The 19,514-nt window shown below is 39.1% G+C and overlaps 2 protein-coding genes across 5 annotated transcripts in view; both read right to left on the reverse strand.

Annotated features, from left to right (window-relative positions):
• The window catches only part of LOC120055920 (nuclear receptor coactivator 2-like), a 56,478-nt gene extending 50,121 nt beyond the window's left edge, over nucleotides 1–6,357 (reverse strand). For all 3 annotated transcript variants that reach the window (XM_039003969.1, XM_039003968.1, XM_039003966.1), the window contains exon 1: nucleotides 6,245–6,357. The gene's annotated coding sequence lies outside the window, so the exon portion shown is untranslated. The remainder of the gene's footprint in view (nucleotides 1–6,244) is intronic.
• Nucleotides 6,358–8,983: 2,626 nt separating this feature from the next.
• lactb2 (lactamase, beta 2) lies at nucleotides 8,984–18,816 on the reverse strand. Of its 2 annotated transcripts, none has more exons than XM_039003971.1 (7): nucleotides 18,540–18,816; nucleotides 18,173–18,336; nucleotides 17,868–17,991; nucleotides 17,454–17,632; nucleotides 16,984–17,132; nucleotides 10,026–10,113; nucleotides 8,984–9,578 (listed from the first exon to the last, which is right to left on the reverse strand). In XM_039003971.1, the coding sequence occupies exons 1-7, from the start codon at nucleotides 18,659–18,661 to the stop codon at nucleotides 9,547–9,549; spliced, it is 858 nt and encodes a 285-aa protein (XP_038859899.1). In that variant the 5' UTR covers nucleotides 18,662–18,816; the 3' UTR covers nucleotides 8,984–9,546. The 2 variants fall into 2 exon arrangements, with proteins under 2 accessions (XP_038859899.1, XP_038859898.1); XM_039003970.1 differs by having other exon boundaries at nucleotides 8,985–9,924.
• Nucleotides 18,817–19,514: the final 698 nt, after the last annotated feature.

A 19,514-nucleotide genomic window follows, 5' to 3' on the forward strand; every position in this document is an offset into this window, starting at 1 on the left:
ATAATTACACAGGTGCACCTTGTGCTGGGGGGAAAAGGACACTAAAATGTGCAGTTGAACCACAACACAATGCCACAGATTAGAGGTCAACCGATTAATTAGGGCCGATTTCAAGTTTTCATAAAAATCGGTAATCGGCCTATTTGGACACCGATTATGTTGCAAACCACGAGGAAACTGCGTGGCAGGCTGACCACCTGTTACGCGAGTGCAGCATCAAAAGGACCTTGTGGCTGCAAGGAGCCAAGGTAAGTTGCTAGCTAGCATTAAACTTATCTTATAAAAAACAATCAATCTTCACATAATCACTAGTTAACCTAGTAATATCACCCATGTGTAGTTACCTAGCTTGTCCTGCGTTAAGCATCAGCTGTCTGAGCAGCTTACCGATCACTGTACCTGTACACAGCCAATCTGTAAATAGCACACCCGACTACCTCATCCCCATATTATTACTTACCCTCTTGCTCCCCAGTATCTCTACTTGCACATCTACCACTCCAGTATTAATGCTAAATTGTAATTATTTTCACCTCTAGGGCCTATTTACCTATCTCCCTACATTTGCACACAATGTACATAGATTTTTCTATTGTGTTATTGACTGTATGTTTTTGTGTAACTCTTGTTGTTTTTGTCATACTGCTTTGCTTTCTTGGCCAGGTCGCAGTAGTAAATGAGAAATTGTTCTTAACTGGCCTACCTGGTTAAATAACGGTGAAATAAATATATAATCAATGCAGTGCCTGTTAATTTATCATTGAATCACAGCCTACTTCAACTTCGCCAAACAGGTGAAAAAAGCACAATCGTTGCACAAATGTACCTAACTATAAACATCAATGCCTTTCTTAAAATCAATACACAGAAGTATATTTCTTTAAACCTGCATATTTAGTTCAAAGAAATGCATGTTAGCAGGCAATATTATTGTGTCACTTGTCTTGCGTTCAGTGCAATCAGAGTCACCATTTCTTCCTAACAAAGACCGTAATTAATTTGCCAGAATTTTACATAATTATGACATAACATTGAAGGTTGTGCAATGTAACAGCAATATTTAGACTTGGGGTTGCCACCCGTTTTATAAAATACGGAACGGTTCTGTATTTCACTGAAAGAATAAATGTTTTGTTTTCGAAATGATAGTTTCCGGATTTGACCATATTCATGACCAAAGGCTCATATTTCTGTGTCTATTATATTATAATTAAGTCTATGATTTGATATAGCAGTCTGACTGAGCGATGGTAACCAGAAGCAGGCTCGTAAGCATTCATTCAAACAGCACTTTACTGCGTTTGCCAGCAGCTCTTAGCAATGATTGATGCACAGCACTGTTCATGACTTCAAGCCTATCAACTCCCAAGATTAGGCTGACAATACTAAAGTGCCTATAAGAACATCCAATAGTCAAAGGTATATGAAATACAAATGGTAGAGAGAGAAATAGTCGACGCGTCATAATTCCTATATCTACAATCTAAAACTTCTTAACTGGGAATATTGAACAACCAGCTTTCATATGTTCTCATGTTCTGAGCAAGGAACTTAAACGCTAGCTTTTTAAAAAAATGTTTATTTACATGGCACATATTGCACTTTTACCTTCAACACTGTTCTTTCATTATTTAAACCAAATTGAACATGTTTCACTATTTATTTGAGACTAAATATATTTTATGTATTGTATTAAGTTAAAATAAGGGTTCATTGTTCATTCAGTATTGTTGTAATTGTTATTATTACAAATAAATACTTTTTTTTTTATATAAAAAAATGTTGGCCGATTAATCGGTATCGGATTTTTGGGTCCTCCAATAATCGGTATCGGTGTTGAATAATCATAAAATCGGTTGACCTCTACCACATGTCTCAAGTTGAGGGAGTGTGCAATTGGCATGCTGGCTGCAAGAATGTCAAAATCAAATCACATTTTATTAGTCACATGCGCCGAACACAACAGGTGGTAGACCTTCCCCTGAAATGCAAACGTTCAATTCTCTGGCTTGCGTGTTTATTGCTCTACCATAAGCCACCTCCATCGTTTTAGAGAATTTGGCAGTGCGTCTAACCGACCTCACAACTGCAGACCACATGTAACCATGCCAGCCCAGGACTTCTACATCCGGCTTCTTCACCTGCGGGATTGTCTGACGCCTTCCACTCAGACAGCTGATGAAACTGTGGGTTTGCACAACCAACGAATTTCTGCACAAACTATCAGAAACCGTCTCAGGGAAGCTTACTTGCATCCTCACCAGGGTCTTGACCTGACTGCAGTTCAGCATCGTAACTGACTTCAGTGGGAAAATGCTCATCTTCGATGGCCACTGGCACACTTGAGAACTGTATCAGGCAGATAGCGTATATGCCATTGTGTGGGCAAGCGGTTAGCTGATTTCAACGTTGGGAACAGAGTGCCCCATGTTGGCGGTGGGGTTATGGTACGGGCAGGCATAAGCTACGTACATCGAACACCATTGCATTTTAATCAATGGCAATTTGAATGCACAGCGATACCGCAATGAGATCCTGAGGCCCATTGTCATGCCATTCATCCGCCGCCATCACCTCATGTTTCAGCATGATAATGCACAGCCCCATATCGCAAGGATCTGTACACAATTCCTGGAGGCTGAAAATGTCCCAGTTCTTCTATGGCCTGCATACTCACCAGACATGTCACCCATTGAGCATGTTTGGGATGCCCTGGATCGACGTGTATGACAGCATCTTCCAGTTCCCGCCAATATCCAGAAACTTTGCACAGCCATTGAGTGGGAAAACATTCCACAGGCCATAATCAACAGTCTGATGAACTCCACGCGGCGGAGATGTGTCGCAGGAGGCAAATGGTGACCACACACCAGATACTGACTGGTTTTCTGATCCCCGCCCCTACCTTTTTTCAAGGTATCTGTAACCAACAGATGCATTTCTGCATTCCCAGTCAAGTGAAATCCATAGATTAGGGCCTAATAAATTTATTTAAATTCACTGATTTTCTTATATGAACTGTAACTCAGTACAATCTTTGAAATTATTGCATGTTGGGTTTATATTTTTGTTCAGTGCAGTTAAAATATCACATTTGAGATCTAGCTAATGATTAGCCCAATAGGGCAAATGCAGATAGGCTGAAGAATGGGATTGCCTATTTATTAATAGCCACTATGCTTCATTAGTTAAGCTACAGGTGGTAATGCTTATTGCTAACAGCATACCTGATCATATAGACCATGCATATATGCATGGTCCAAAATGTTAAAATAATTAACTAATCATTTTACCACTAACCTGTTAAAGCCTCATTTCTGGAGGTATAAATTATATTTTAAAATTGTGTCAGCATAGTTTAATTGTCATTCATTTTAGAGTAGAATGTCCTTTTAAAAAGCCCCCCCCCCCCCCCCCCCCGACCTATCCCCCTCGCTATTTTCCCCCTCGCTATTTTTCCCCTCCCAGAGGAAACACTGCACTCTCACAGCCTATAAAAACGCACGCACACGCACACAGGAATCGATAAATTGAACAACGCGGCAACAGGAAGTGCTTCAAGTTGAAGACTGAGTATGGGGCTTCACAGTAAGAGAGCGAGAACATTTAATTCCACGAGAGAGAGACTTCCATTAGTCACGTGAACGCAGCCTGGAATGAACATTCAAGGGCTTTGGATAAATGAATCATACTGTAATAGTACACACTACCGCTCATAATCAGGTCACATAAGAATGGATGTATACAATTTCTTATTTTCCATGCAATGCAATTACAGAGAGCAGGGGAAAACCCAGCAATTTCAATGCACATTTGAAAAGGCAGGAGGAAAGCACAGGGTGAGTTGGGGCATTCCATTTAAAAAAAATCATGCAGTGTTTCAAATATCAGACTTCTGATTATTTTGAAATAGGTAAATAAACTCAATGAAATAGGAATGGCTTATGTCCCTTTAAAAACCAGCGGACCCCCTTTAACATGGGATTTTTAAGTTCGGGTTAAAGGCTCAATGCAGATGCTTTTATCTCAATATCAAATCATGTCTGGTTAACAATTAAGTACCTTAATGTAATAGTTGTCAACTTAAAATTGTAAAAAATATATTTTTGGCAACAAAAAAAACTTTACGCCAAGAATTTTGCTAGGACCGTCTGGGAGAGGTCTCAGTGGGGAGGGGAAAATTCCAAAGCGCTAGTTAGCTTTGTTATTGGTCTATTAACTAAATCACCAGGCAAGCAGAAACTCCAATGCAAAACCTGCTGATTAGAAGGTCCTGTGTAGATTGTATTTTCAACTAGTAACTATCATTAATTGACACTGATACATTTTTCTTCATACTTTTAGTGTTCTTTTCATCAAATGTTGTACAATGAGATACAAACCAACAGAAAAATTGCATTGACTGCACTGGGCCTTTAAGCCTGCTAACGGAAAAACGACCCTGTCAAGTCCCAAGCTTCATCCCGCTCCTCTGCCATTGGTGCAGACATTATTATATTGCTCACCTGGTTTGCTGATTCCAAGCCACTATGTCTGCATTTACATAGGCAGCCAAATTCTAATATTTTTTCCACTAATTGGTCTTTTGACCAATCACTTCAGATCTTTTAACATCAGGGCTTTTTCAGAGCGGATGTGATGGTGAAAAGACCAATTAGTGAACAAAAATATCAGAATTGGGCTTCCCGTGTAAATACAGCCAAAGGATCACTCGTTGGGAAAGCAGACAAACTCATAAAGGCTCTTAATGTGTATAGCAATGCAATCCCTTCTAAATAACTTACTGTTTACTGTAATGCACTGTGTTAGAAGCACATGCCAAGCCTTTGGCATAGCCTATTAAATATGGCAAATTTAAGGGCTAAAAATGGCTCTAAAATAAGCAAAATAAGATATTCAAAATAACTACAAAAATATTAAGTTGCTTGTTATCGCTGTCAACGATGTTCAGTTTCATGTAACATTCCTGCATTTAATAAGGAGAAGAGGGAAAGTAAAAGAACAAGAAATGCTGCTGTGTAATGCAATACCTTTCAAAGTTCACTACTCTGTAAAACAGCAGCAGAGAACAAATAGTCTTTAAAAGGGCCAACAAAGACCACTAGTCTCTACCAATATATTCTAGACCAATAGGTCTAGATCCAGCTTTTTCCATCCAATCTTTATATTTAAACTAATAGCACTTTGACTTATTGGGTGAGATTTCACTATGGATAACATGCACCTGCCATATGGTCAACCTTCTGCAGGCCAATTGATTGGTGGCCCACTGGCCCTTCTCAATGTTAACTGTATTTGATTTTTGAGCCATTATTCCATGCTCCTCACACTTCTTACTAGCATTTCAAAAAATGAGTCATCATGATTCACGCATACAGAGTAAAACAGGTTCTCACAACAAGGCAAACAATAAAATAAGACTGATTCCGATATGTTTTAACTGTTGAGTGACTGACTACTGGTGATAAGACACTCAAACCATCAAAACTTAGGTTACAAGATCTCATTGCCAAACTCAACGAGTTATATTTTAGAAATGTGTCACATACAACTAACTATGGTGGGAACACTTGTTATATTATGTTCGCCATATGACGTCACCGTCAAAGGTTGATGAAAAGTTAGGGTACTTTTTTTTAATGATCTCACACCTCAATGTTACACCTTTCCGAACGCAGACATTTCTAGTTGTTACACAGTTGAGACTAAATAACAATCGGAAATGTGGTGCCGAGCTTGCTGAGGATTTCCTACTTAAACTCGTAAACCACAGTGACGTTTGGTTATTCAACCGCAACTGTTATTTTGGTTTCAATAAGTTATTTTGCATGATGCAGAAACCTCAAACTATGTGCAGTTTACCATGTTCGCTATCGGCATGTCGTGCAATACCTTCAAATGAATCTGCCAAAAATAAATCTCCTTAAACTTTTCTATTTGAAACACAGGCTATGTACTTACAAACCAACAACAATTCATTTAAATTGCTTCGTAAACACATTTTAAGTTCAATTTCATTGAATTCTCAGCAACGCTTCACAACAAAACTAGTCTAGCGTAAGAATCATCCCCGAACCATCTAAAGAAATATCTCGCTTCAGACAACAAGCGACAACGCCGCTTCTCAGTGTTAAGACTAAACTGACATTACGGATTCTATAGCCTACCATATATTTTATATAACTGCACAAAAACATACTTCTTCACTACAAAACACATCCATTGTAAGTTATTCTCAACTTACCGTAACTTGAAATCCCATAAATGCAAACTGTTATGCCAGGACCTTCGAAATCGGGAAACGGCAATGTAAAGGCACTGCCGCCATGTTCCTCTGCGATGACTGGGTGCTTGTTTATCTTACCAGTAGTCCTCCCCCACACGCGCAGGGCATCAGCACTCATTACCACAATAGACTTTGCTGCTCACAGAACAGACGGCAAGAATGATGACACTGCAGCCAGCCATAGCAGCTAAAAGCCAGACACAATGCAATGAATGCCCAGTTAAAGTTTGTTAGCCACAACTAAAGAGGATGTTTACACTGCATTTTTAACTTTAATAGGTTGCATTGTTCTTCCTTGTTTACTAAAATAAACATGACATTATGAAGTCTTTCAAATGTAGCCTAGTCTACTAAATAGTAAACACCCTTTTATTTAGGCCTAAATTCATTTTAATTTGACTAAAAAAGTAACATTTAATCAGGTTTGTATTTCATAATGAGTCAATTAACAAGCTGACACAGAAACACAGTAAGATAGCGCCTCTCTTCACATTAGGATTTTTTTCCTATTTGGCACAGTCAAAACGTCTCAGGCAGATGTTCAAACGTTTGCACTGCTCACAAATCATATCCTCTGTCCAAACCCTCCATAGACTAGAACTGATTACGCTACTTACTTTACCCATGTCTGCCTTTATAGCGGCCATAGAGCCACACTCACTAATTGGCCACACCTGCTGTTGATAAAATAAATTGTTAATGTTCCTCCATTAGACTGAGACTGTTTGAGCTAGGGAAAGGTTTTGCGCATATGGAAAGAGAAACTAATGTAGACATGTCTGCCTAATGTATTTGCACTTAAGTATTGTATATTGTCTTTCAAGCTGTTTAGCTCTATTTCATATCCTTTTCTATACCCTGTAAAAATATTTACTTAGAGGGATTTCAGGGGATCTAGTTACAGACAGACAGTTCATAGGGCAGAAGCCAGGCAACAAAAACATGTATTTGGCTGCCTATTATATTCTTAAAATCCCAAATAAGTATTGTATATTGAAGCGCAAAGAACAGTGGAAGGCAATTGGTAATATCTTTTCTTGAGTGGTTCTCTGCTTGTGGCCTAAATACAAAATCGATGCCATTATGGGCTGACATTCTACTCATTGTCCACAGTTCAGTTATTGCCTCTCCTTGATAAACACTGCCACCTAGTGATGATGTATTGGTATTTTTTATTTTTATTTAACCTTTATTTAACCAGGTAGGCTGGTTGAGAACAAGTTCTCATTTGCAACTGCGACCTGGCCAAGATAAAGCATAGCAATTTGACACATACAACAACACAGAGTTACGCATGGAATAAACAAAACATAGTCAATAATACAGTAGAAAAAAAGAAAACAAAAAAGTCTATATACAGTGAGTGCAAATGAGGTAAGATAAGGGAGTTAAGGCAATAAATAGGCCATGGTGGCAAAGTAATTACAATATAGCAATTAAACACTGGAATGGTAGATGTGCAGAAGATGAATGTGCAAGTAGAGATACTGGGGTGCAAAGGAGCAAGATAAATAAATAAATACAATATGGGGATGGGGTAGATAGATGGGCTGTTTACAGATGGGATATGTACAGGTGGTGATCTGTGAGCTGCTCTGACAGTTGGTGCTTAAAGCTAGTGAGGGAGATATGAGTCTCCAGCTTCAGTGATTTTTGCAGTTCGTTCCAGTCATTGGCAGCAGAGAACTGGAAGGAAAGGCGACCAAAGGACGAATTGGCTTTGGGGGTGACCAGTGGGATATACCTGCTGGAGCGCGTGCTAAGAGTGGGTGCTGCTATGGTGACCAGCGAGCTAAGGCGGGGCTTTACCTAGCAGAGACTTGTAGATAACCTGTAGCCAGTGGGTTTGGCGACGAGTATGAAGCGAGGGCCAACCAACGAGAGCGTACAGGTCGCAGTGGTGGGTAGTGTATGGGGCTTTGGTGACAAAACGGATATGTGATAGACTGTATCCAATTTGTTGAGTAGAGTGTTGGAGGCTATTTTATAGATGACATCGCCGAAGTCGAGGATCGGTAGGATGGTCAGTTTTACGAGGGTATGTTTGGCAGCATGAGTGAAGGATGCTTTGTTGCAATATAGGAAGCCGATTCTAGATTTAATGTTGGATTGGAGATGCTTAATGTGAGTCTGGAAGGAGAGTTTACAGTCTAACCAGACACCCAGGTATTTGTAGTTGTCCACGTATTCTAAGTCAAAGCCGTCCAGAGTAGTGATGCTGGACGGGCGGGCAGGTGCGGGCAGTGATCGATTGAATAGCATGCATTTACTTTTACTTGCATTTAAGAGCAGTTGGAGGCCAGGGAAGGAGAGTTGTATGGCACTGAAGCTCGTCTGGAGGTTAGTTAACAGTGTCCAAAGAGGGGCCAGAAGTATACAGAATGGTGTCGTCTGCGTAGAGGTGGATCAGAGAATCACCAGCAGCAAGAGCGACATCATTGATGTATACAGAGAAGAGAGTCGGCCTGAGAATTGAACCCTGTGGCACCCCCATAGAGACTGCCAGAGGTCCGGACAACAGGCCCTCCAATTTGACACACTGAACTCTATCAGAGAAGTAGTTGGTAAACCAGGCGAGGCAATCATTTGAGAAACCAAGGCTGTTGAGTCTGCCAATAAGAATGTGGTGATTGACAGAGTCGAAAGCCTTGGCCAGGTATAAATCAGTGGCTTTGGTATTAGCATTGATCATTGTCCCAAAATACTTCTTTGTGTATATTATTGCAAAGGCAGTGAATGACATGAATGATACAATGATAACTTTGAGTACCGGTTTGTTCTATATTGAAAAACAATGTATTTATTAGAAGGCATCTGTACATTTTACATTATAGATTCATACAGTTTGATCTGGGTTTCTCAATAGAAAAATCTGTTAAATCTTGATTTCTCAATAAGAAAGGAACAATAAGATCACTTCACAGGGTTTAAATGTGCTTCATCTTAGTTTATCAGAGTTAAGCGATCCACAGTAACATTCTGAAAGCAGTTCAACTCATAATGCCCAAATGTCCAAGATCAGCATATTAGCAATAATAATAATAATTGTGGGGCTGCTTATATTTGTTCTGTTACACACTTGTATAAGTTTGTAATGGAAATGTGTTTCTTGCATATCCCAACTCCCCCTGAGCTGCTGCAGGAATTGGGGTCACGGCCAGGGTCACCAATGGAGCAATTGGGGTTAAGTGCCTTGCTCAAGGGCACAGTAAGATTTCTTACCTTGTTGGCTCTGGGATTTCAAACCAGCAACCTTTCGGTTACTGGCCTAACCCTCGAACCTTGAGGCTATCTGTCAATGAATGAGGGGTATAAATGAGGGGTACCCATCAGTGCATTTGCAGCTCCCTATATTGATGTGCCACATTTTAACACCCCTTTAGCTGTCTTCAGACATAAAGTACAGACATTAAATAATTGCAGTGCTATAAAGAATTACAAAGTAAGATTCTTGCAAATACTCTTTACTTCACGTCAAACAAGCTCAGTTGTGTGTGGGACAGGGAAATGTGAATCATTTGAATCCAAGATTACATGTGTCCTTTGTTAGGGATGTAATTTTTCAACAGATAAATCGGATTAAATCATTGATCACAAATTACTTTTCCATTTGTTAGTGTGAGAAGAATCATCACTAGCTGAAAGAAAAATAGTAAATGAAAAAATGTTAACTACTGGAAAATGGTAATACATTAACCGAATGGTGTAACAATGTAATGTAAGTGGAATTAAGACATACCAACAGTTATCTTCCCCTCCTTCTCCAGTTTCTTTAGGTGATGCACAAGGTTCACCTCTGCTGCTCTATGCAGATGTTCAGGTGTCTCCTTTTGCAGAAAAGTACATTTTACAAAGTTGGTTACAAAGTAGATTATTCATGGTAGAGGTTTTCAAGGGTGGAAAAAGTTGGACCCGTTCCGAGGTTTTCCCACCCGACCCGATATGCATAAATTATATATTTTTTAATCTGAGACCATAAGACAGTCAGACCCGTTCCGAAAAGGCCCCTTGAAAAAACATACCAATGCAGATCCGAGAGTAAAAAGAGCGAAAAATAAACCGACCGGGCGCTGCCAGCACCATCAATAAACAAGCGATATTGCCCAAATGATCCACAGTTACGGGTCCTTAAAAACTACCTATAACAAATTACACAAAGAAAATGTATCGTCTTTCGATGTGTAGCTTATTCAAAACTTTGTAGCCTATTGTTTTAATGGTTTTTACTTTCCTAAAACAATAATTGTCCACCTCATGGTTCAGCTGTCAGAGATTTGAGCACCAAATGCATTAGGACATTGCATGCATGGGCCTATTAGGCTTAGGTGTCCACTGTATGATATTAATATTTAAAAGCAGGCACATGTGAAGTGAGCAGCCGGAACCAGTTTCAGCTGGACATAAGCTATATGTTTTATTGAGTGCCAATTGGCTGACACAGATAATTCAGCTCGCGTAGTTCTCATCACCTCACACACATTAAATGAACAGAGGACGGGTCCAATCAGGTCCAGTCGGTAACTCAATTTTAATTGCACATACACGAGACCTGTGGCAATTATATCAGATCCGACCCAAATCCGAGACAAAAGTCTGAATTTAGGACCCAGACCTGGTCAGATCCCAAAATCTTGGGTCTGTTGGACCCGTGAAGACCTCTAATTCATGGGTTGCACCTCTGTTATTGTTGTCAACATCCCACAGCCACTGCAGCCATATTGATGCTCAAAAGTAGAACAGGGACTAATGACTTTGCCTAAATTACACTATATGGGCTTGGGAATTATGATGACATTGCTAGTACACAGAGTATTTAGTAGGAAACAACTTTGCCATTATCATCATGTTGTCAAATTTACTTTAGACAGATGGCAATGTTGTCATTAGCTAGCAAAGTTCGTCAAATCAAATTTCATTTCCATCACATGTGCCGAATACAACTGGTGTAGACTTTATAGTGAAATGATTGCTTACGAACCTTTCCCAACGATGAAGAGTTTTAAAAATGATATACAAAAATAAACTAGTAACTAACACAAGGAATAAAATAAAATACACAAGAACGGTATTTTATTAGGATCCTCATTTGCTGTTGCAAAAATTTGCAGCTAATCTTCCTGGTGTCCACACAAAACATGAAACAATGGAACTATATACAGTAGAGGTCGACCGATTAATCGGAATGGCCGATTAATTAGGGCAGATTTCAAGTTTTCATAACAATCGGTAATCTGTATTTTTGGACACCGATTTGCCGATTATTAATTTTTTTACACCTTTATTGAACTAGGCAAGTCAGTTAAGAACACATTCTTATTTTCAATGACGGCCTAGGAACGGTGGGTTAACTGCCTTGTTCAGGGGCAGAACGACAGATTTTTACCTTGTCAGCTTGGCTCTAACCACCTGCCTTACATTGCACTCCACGAGGAGCCTGCGTGGCAGGCTGACTACCTGTTACGCGAGGGCAGCAAGAAGCCAAGGTAAGTTGCTAGCTAGCATTAAACTTATCTTATAAAAAACAATCAATCTTAACATAATCACTAGTTAACTACATATGGTTGATGATATTACTAGTTTATCTAGCGTGTCCTGCGATGCATATAATCGATGCTGTGCCTGTTAATTTCTCATTGAATCACAGCCTACTTCGACAAACGGGTGATGTTTTAACAAGCGCATTTGCGAAAAAAGCACTGTCGTTGCACCAATGTACCTAACCATAAACATTAATGCCTTTCTTTAAAATCAATACACAAGTATATATTTTTAAACCTGCATATTTAGTTAATATTGCCTGCTTACATGAATTTCTTATAACTAGGGAAATTGTCACTTCTCTTGCATTCCGTGCAAGCAGTCAGGGTATAGGCCCTAATTAATTTGCTAGAATTGTACATAATTTTGACATAACATTGAAGGTTGTACAATGTAACAGCAATATTTAGACTTAGGGATGCCATCTGTTAGATAAAATACGGAACGGTTCCGTATTTCACTAAAAGAATAAACGTTGTATTTTCGAAATTATAGTTTCCGGATTTGACCATATTAATGACCTAAGGCTCGTATTTCTGTGTGTTATTATGTTATAAATAAGTCTATGATTTGATATTTGATAGAGCAGTCTGACAGCAGCAGCAGGCTCGTAAGCATTCATTCAAACAGCACTTTCGTGCGTTTTCCAGCAGCTCTTCGCAATGCTTCAAGCATTGCGCTGTTTATGACTTCAAGCCTATCAACTCCCGAGATTAGGCTGGTGTAACCGATGTGAAATGGCTAGCTAGTTAGCGGGGTGCATTTCAAACGTCACTCGCTCTGAGACTTGGAGTAGTTGTTCCCCTTGCTCTGCAAGGACCGCGGCTTTTGTGGAGCGATGGGTAACGATGCTTCGAGGGTGGCTGTTGTCGATGTGTTCCTGGTTCGAGCCCAGGTAGGGGCGAGTAGAGGGACGGAAGCTATACTGTTACCCTGGCAATACTAAAGTGCCTATAAGAACATCCAATAGTCAAAGGTATATGAAATACAAATGGTATAGAGAGAAATAGTCTTATAATTCCTATAATAACAAACTAAAACTTCTTAACTGTGAATATTGAAGACTCATGTTAAAAGGAACCACCAGCTTTAATATGTTCTCATGTTCTGAGCAAGGAACTTAAACGTTAGCTTTTTTACATGGCACATATTGTAACGGCAGCCTTCCTCTTCTTCGTCTGAAGAGGAGGTGTAGCAGGGATCGGACCAAGACGCAGCGTAGTTCGTTTAATAAAAGACGATAAACGTGAACACTATACAAATACAAAATAACAAACGTGGCAAAACCGAAACAGTCCTATCTGGTGCAGAGAACACAAAGACAGAAGACAACCACCCACAAACCCCAACACAAAACAAGCTACCTAAATATGGTTCCCAATCAGAGACAATGACTAACACCTGCCTCTGATTGAGAACCATATCAGGCCATACATAGAAATGGACAAACTAGACACACAACATAGAATGCCCACCCAGCTCATGTCCTGACCAACACTAAAACAAAGAAAACACAAAAGAACTATGGTCAGAACGTGACACATATTGCACTTTTACTTTCTTCTCCAACACTTTGTTTTTGCATTATTTAAACCAAATTGAACATGTTTCATTATTTATTTGAGGCTAAATTGATTTGATTGATGTATTATATTAAGTTAAAATAAAAGTGTTCATTCAGTATTGTTGTAATTGTCATTATAACAAATAAATACATTTTCTTTTTAAATTAAATTGGCCGATTAATCGGTATCGGCATTTTTTGGTCCTCCAATAATCGGTATCGGAGTTGAAAGATCATAATCGGTCGACCTCTAATATATAGGGAGTAACAGTACCAGATCAATGTGCAGAGGTATGAGGTACTTGAGGTAGATATGTAGACGAAGGCACGGTAAAGTGACTAGCAAAAATAGCACTCAAAAATAGCTAGCAATGCTAACATTAGCTAGATAAAATCTGGAGATCTCCCCTCAATCTTAGCTAGCTACTGTAGCTAACGTTATACTGCATCTAGGTTTTCCTACTAATTATTTGCCTTCTTTAGAAATGTCATCAAGTCACAGTAATGCACTTTTGATCAAATCTTCATCAGTCCTAAAACAAACATTCAAAACAATATTGTGACCAAACGTGCAACACATATAATTCTATAGGCAAAGCAGTGTTCGTAGGCTTTGAATGATGTAACATTATTTGGTCAGCATCTACACATACCGTATATCAACCTTATGTTACCAAGGAATGTTACCAAATGTAACTAAAGGAGGTTAAAGACCTGGTTGCATAAAACACCTTAAGTTAACTTTAAGGGGAAAGTTTCCCCTTAAAGTTAAGTCTGTTGCACAAAACATTTTAAGATGAATTTCCCCCTTAAATTAAGTGAAAAAGTTATGGTGCCCACAAAGTCCCTTAACTGCTTCATTCAGTATGGATATCAATGTAAACAGCACTTGTGGATGTGAATGTTGCTTTCATCTGCTCTGGTTACAAAAGTTAACATCAAAAAGCTATCTACTTAGCTAAACAATGGAAGGTGCACAATCCATGGCTATAAAGATAGCTGGCTAGTTACAGTGGTTCCTCCTATAAAAGTTGTGTCATACTGCAGCACACCTTCCGAGCTGTAGCAGAATTCTATGGCACGTTATTTAATGGTCAGCCATTTTTAACATTAATGCAAGTTAGTGCTAGTTTGACTACCAGAGGGCATCTTTGAGAAGCATTTGATAGTCTTCCATATATATTAGCGTTACTAGAGAATTTAAAACCTTTTTTGTAAGAACATAGTATATGGGATTGATTTTAAGAAATGTAGCTTAATTCATTTGATTAATATTAAACCCCCTCAGGGTTTCCGTTAGGATGGAACGGAAAATATGGCACTGTACAACGTGACGGTCGGGAGTAGGCTACAGCATAAGAGGATTGGAGGATTCTAAATTAATATCTAAGGGGCATAACATTTCCACACCATAATTGTAGTGTAACCCAATAATCAAACAGAGATTCAGTGAAAATAAAAATTGCATTGATTTAACAAGACCAGTCCCCATGCTTGTCTCAGAGCAGCGCAAAAGCAATGCTGAAATAGTTATTGCTTCAAATCCTATTGCTTCTAACTTCAATATGCTCTTTAGATAAATAAGACCTACACCACTTTTAACAGCACATTACTCAACACTAGTGAGACTTATTTTGCCTACGATAGGTCTACAGTATATCGAAAAATATATTTTTCAATGACGTGACTCTACACCAATAATTACATTTAGAAGATTGGAGGATTCTAAATTAATATCTAAGGGGCATTTTTTGTTAAGATCTGTGAGAATAACTGAGGGGCTTTTATACAATTCTAAATAAATTAAAAATAATAATCAGCGCTTTGTTTAAAAAGTTAAGGTATTTTTGGAGAGGATTTTGTTTTCATTTAACCTAGAGTGAGTGAGAAAAAGGCCATTCTTGAACATGAGGTGAGACATTCTCACTAATTTGTAAATAAAGCCAGTTTGTTTTTTATAATTATTTCTTTCTGGAGAAACCAAAAGCCACAATGTCCCAAATAATTAGTATCTACCTTTCCAATTGCTTTTAGAGTTTGGGATTTACAAATGTGCGCTTTTCATGTCATTTTTTGTTAAATCCAGTTCGGATTTAAGTATAACTTTTGACTGACGCCTTTAGTGAGAGGTCTAATGCTTTCATATTTAATAATATCTGCTCACCCAATTCATATCTAAAGGGCCATTTTTCGCACCATTATTAGTTACATTGTTTTAGTTTGAACGTGCAGAGAGGCACTAAGAACAGCGGGAACATTTCCCTAGTCAGCGCCATAATTAATGCAATGCCCCTTAAAGTGTTGCTGTGTGCTACCCTGTGGGGCAGGTTGGGGGTCCAACCCCCCTCCCCCATGGGCTAGGTCCGTCTCCTGTGCGCTGCTCTGCGGCCCGTCCCGTGCCTCCTGCTCTCATGCCTTGAACCTCGTGCGCCTACGTCTATCTCAGTGGATAGTATATATTGTCCTGCTAGAAACGTTTGCAGAATTCACAGCCCGCTACACTTGTGAAAAACAGGGTTAATAATATATCTGTGAGAATATCTAAGGGGCTTTTATATAATTCTACATGATTTAATAATAATAATAATAATAATAATAGCTTTGTTTTAAAAATAACTATATTTTGGAGATGATTTCGTTTTCAAATAACGTAAAGTGAGCAAAAAAAAGGCCATTCTTGAACATGGGTTGAGACATTGTTACTAATTTGTAAATAAAGCCAGTTTGTTATTTAGAATTATTTATTTCTGTTTTTAGAGGGAAAGAAATCAAAAGCCTACCATCACCTCATGGGTCTCCCGGTCGCGGCCGGCACAGGTATTGAACCAGCATCAGTTTGCACTGCGATGCAGTGTCTTAGACCGCTGCGCCACTCAGGCGCTGTACAACTTGACTAGGCTACAGTACTACAGTACTAAGAGCAAAATAATCCTAACATTTCCACACCCTAATTGTAGTCTAAGCTTCTCTTAGAATAAAAACCTTAGTGTAACAATAGTTTTAGTAAGTAATACTGAAGTCGTGCACAATTATCAGTTTCTATTTAGGTTTATGTAGCCCATTCATTGTCAGTTAGACACACAGTAGCGCCTTGGGACCCAAAAGCATAATCAGTGCTCTATCTCCACCTTGCGCTGGTCTGGAGCAATAAAATAGTGACGCAGGGTACCGTACTAAACCACAAAACTTTTAGTGGAGCAACCATTGTAGCTCTAGCTACTCTGTAAGCTTGCTTGACGTACTAGAAAGTAATATAAACAAGTTTAGAAAAAAGTAACTTCATGAAATGTGGTTTACTATCTTCTGAAGCAATTTGGTTATCCTGTCTTGATTGTAGAAGTTCTATTTTGCTATTTCACAAAACAAGTCAGTGAATCATGCCATCTCCATGGTAACCAGATACTCTTTCTGCCATACATGCCTTCAGACTCTGTAAAACCCCTTAAGAATGCCCTTACTTAAAGGAAATATTTGAGGGGCTATATGCAACACCCTTGAACAATACCCTTAGGTAAGGGGAAATTATTCCTTAAGGGATTAAGGGAAACACTTAAGATGCAACCGGGCCCCTAACTTTAAGATATAATGTACAAACCTTGTAGACGACTTTGACCAGTTCCATAGATGAAAATGTGTTCCCTCCGGCTGCCTGTAGGACACTGAGGATCTGTTGCTCTCTGAGGTTTCTATGGCTGATGTAATGCTGGATCTTAGAACCAGCGTCTTGGACCACAGGTCCATGACCTAAAGAAATGAGTTTGGGAAGAAAGTAATGTAGATGTTTTTGTATCAAGTCCTATGCATAGCTGACATAACTGTAAATGTAAACTAGTAATCTGAAGAAGAGCCTCTTAAATCATGATGTCATGTGTCTTCAGACATCTATATATTTTTGTCCACTTTGCACTTAATGACACACTCTAAGTCCCAATTGGCACCCTATTCACTATTTAGTGCACTACCAGGGCATATGGACAAAATTACTGCACTAAATAGGGAATAAGGTGCCATTTGGGACGCATTCCCATGATTTTTTAAGAAGTGTTTTAGAGCTCAATAACAAACCTGGGTATATTAGGTCAGCCTGTGAGTCCAGCAGAATTTGCAGAGATTTCATATAGTCATAGAGATCTTCAAACACGGCCGTTCCCTCCCCCAAAATACAGTCTCCTGAGAAGATGGCCTTCTCTTCCTCCAAAACAAGGGCCATGTGGTCATCTGTGTGTCCTGGGGTGAACAGGACTCTGCACGCACACACAAATGCACACACCCACAGTTATACATAGAGCCATAATAAAGCTTATGCTCTTCACAGTGCTTGACTTGGACTGAAATAGGTGCTGGACTTCTGAGCCAACATTCTATAAGAGGTGCAGGAGCTCAAGCAGTAGAATGGAGGTGCCGGTACTCAGCTCCGGTGAGCTGCTGCCCAAGTCAAACACTGGCCCTACACTATTTACACAGTAACGTTACACTTACTTCAGTGTGGCCCCCTCAGTTTCTATGACGTCGCCATGTTTCAGGTAAGTGTACGTCTTACTTGGTCCTATTCGTTCGTCAGTTGGGGGAGAGCGAGGGAGTTTGCTTACTTGTAACTCAGAACCTGCGTGGAGAGATAAAAGCACATAGGCACACAAAGGATGTGTGGCTTTCTGAGTCAGTGTAAACAAAAAGCACATAACGCCCTGGACCAGACCTAATAGGCCTCTGAAGCTGTCAATCTGTGGCTGACAAAATGAGACAGTTACTATCATCAGGTGTCACCTCCATTACTTGTCACTCACTTCCAGTAATGTCCCTGCAGATGTCGATCACTCCACCTGTATGGTCGTGATGCCAATGGGTGACAATGATCTCCTGGATGGCAGTGTTGAACTGGCTCAAGGCTTGTTGGAGACTGCTGATGTACTCAGGGACGGCAGGCTCTCCTGTGTCTATCAACACTCGCCTTAAAACAAGAATGGTCTGTATTTAATTCATGCAGTTTGATACTTTTGAGTAGTTTCCATATCCATAACACTTTTTCAATAAAATTGTACTACATTAGACCTTCAACTGCAAATGGATAGGCACGCATGTGGCAATGCTGTCCAAGAGGGGAAATGCGAGGCTAGTACAGGTGTGGAATACATTTCCACAAAACGAAAATACCTTTTCCCCGTTCCAACTAAATACGTATTGGTTCCTTGTAGTGTCATTGGACCAGGGTTGCATCCCAGGATTCGCACAACTCTGGACGATAGCTGCTCGATACGAGGGAGTATTGCACTCATGGTTCACGACGCAATCAGGTACGTATATCAATTGTGCTTATGTTAGTAACTCAAAGCCCCATGCAATGTGAAAATAAAAACTGTAGTCCAAGACGCTGAAGTTGTAAATTAGTTTTGAACTTCACCTCTCCGATGAAATAAACATTGACCTGGAGTGGAGGATTACTTCCTGTGTGACGTGCACCTCACCTCGTTTCAAAATAAAAGCCTCATTATCCAAATAAAAGTGTTTGCTAAAAGTCATAATAATTTAGCCTCAAACAACAAACGATTGCATATCATTTCATAATAATTATAGTACATCGTAAATACTGGCCAAAAAAAAAATATATATATATATATATATATATATATATATATATATATATATATATATATATTTTTTTTTTTATAGATGGCAATGACAGACACAAGCACGAGATGGTAGTAACTGAGCTAGGTCAATAGGTAGAGCCATTGTCAAATCTTATTCAGAGATACATGGTTAATCAGTTGACTATATCAGTATGTTGTAGATAAAGTGTGACAGGATAATAAGATAATTACGATTTATGAGAAACACATTTGCACATTTCTCTGTAGAAAAAAACAAGAACGACCGTTTTCAGCACAAACTGTTGAAAACAACTATACGTTATGTTTGTGTGAGCATTTGTTTCTTTCAAGCTTAAATATTTCCTTGGGTTTGTTTAGCCTCTCTAAGTGTATTGACTTTAATTATTTAGTAAAGCTAAATTATTTTTGTCTGCTGTCATTGGCATAAATGTAATAGACCTTCACACATGTCTATATGTCATTTATTACATGATTTAACACCAACTAATTTAATATGTTTTGCCTTTGCAGTTCCTAT

This window comes from Salvelinus namaycush, chromosome 11 (genome assembly GCF_016432855.1).
Source record: "Salvelinus namaycush isolate Seneca chromosome 11, SaNama_1.0, whole genome shotgun sequence".
NCBI classification, from domain to species: Eukaryota; Metazoa; Chordata; class Actinopteri; order Salmoniformes; family Salmonidae; genus Salvelinus; species Salvelinus namaycush.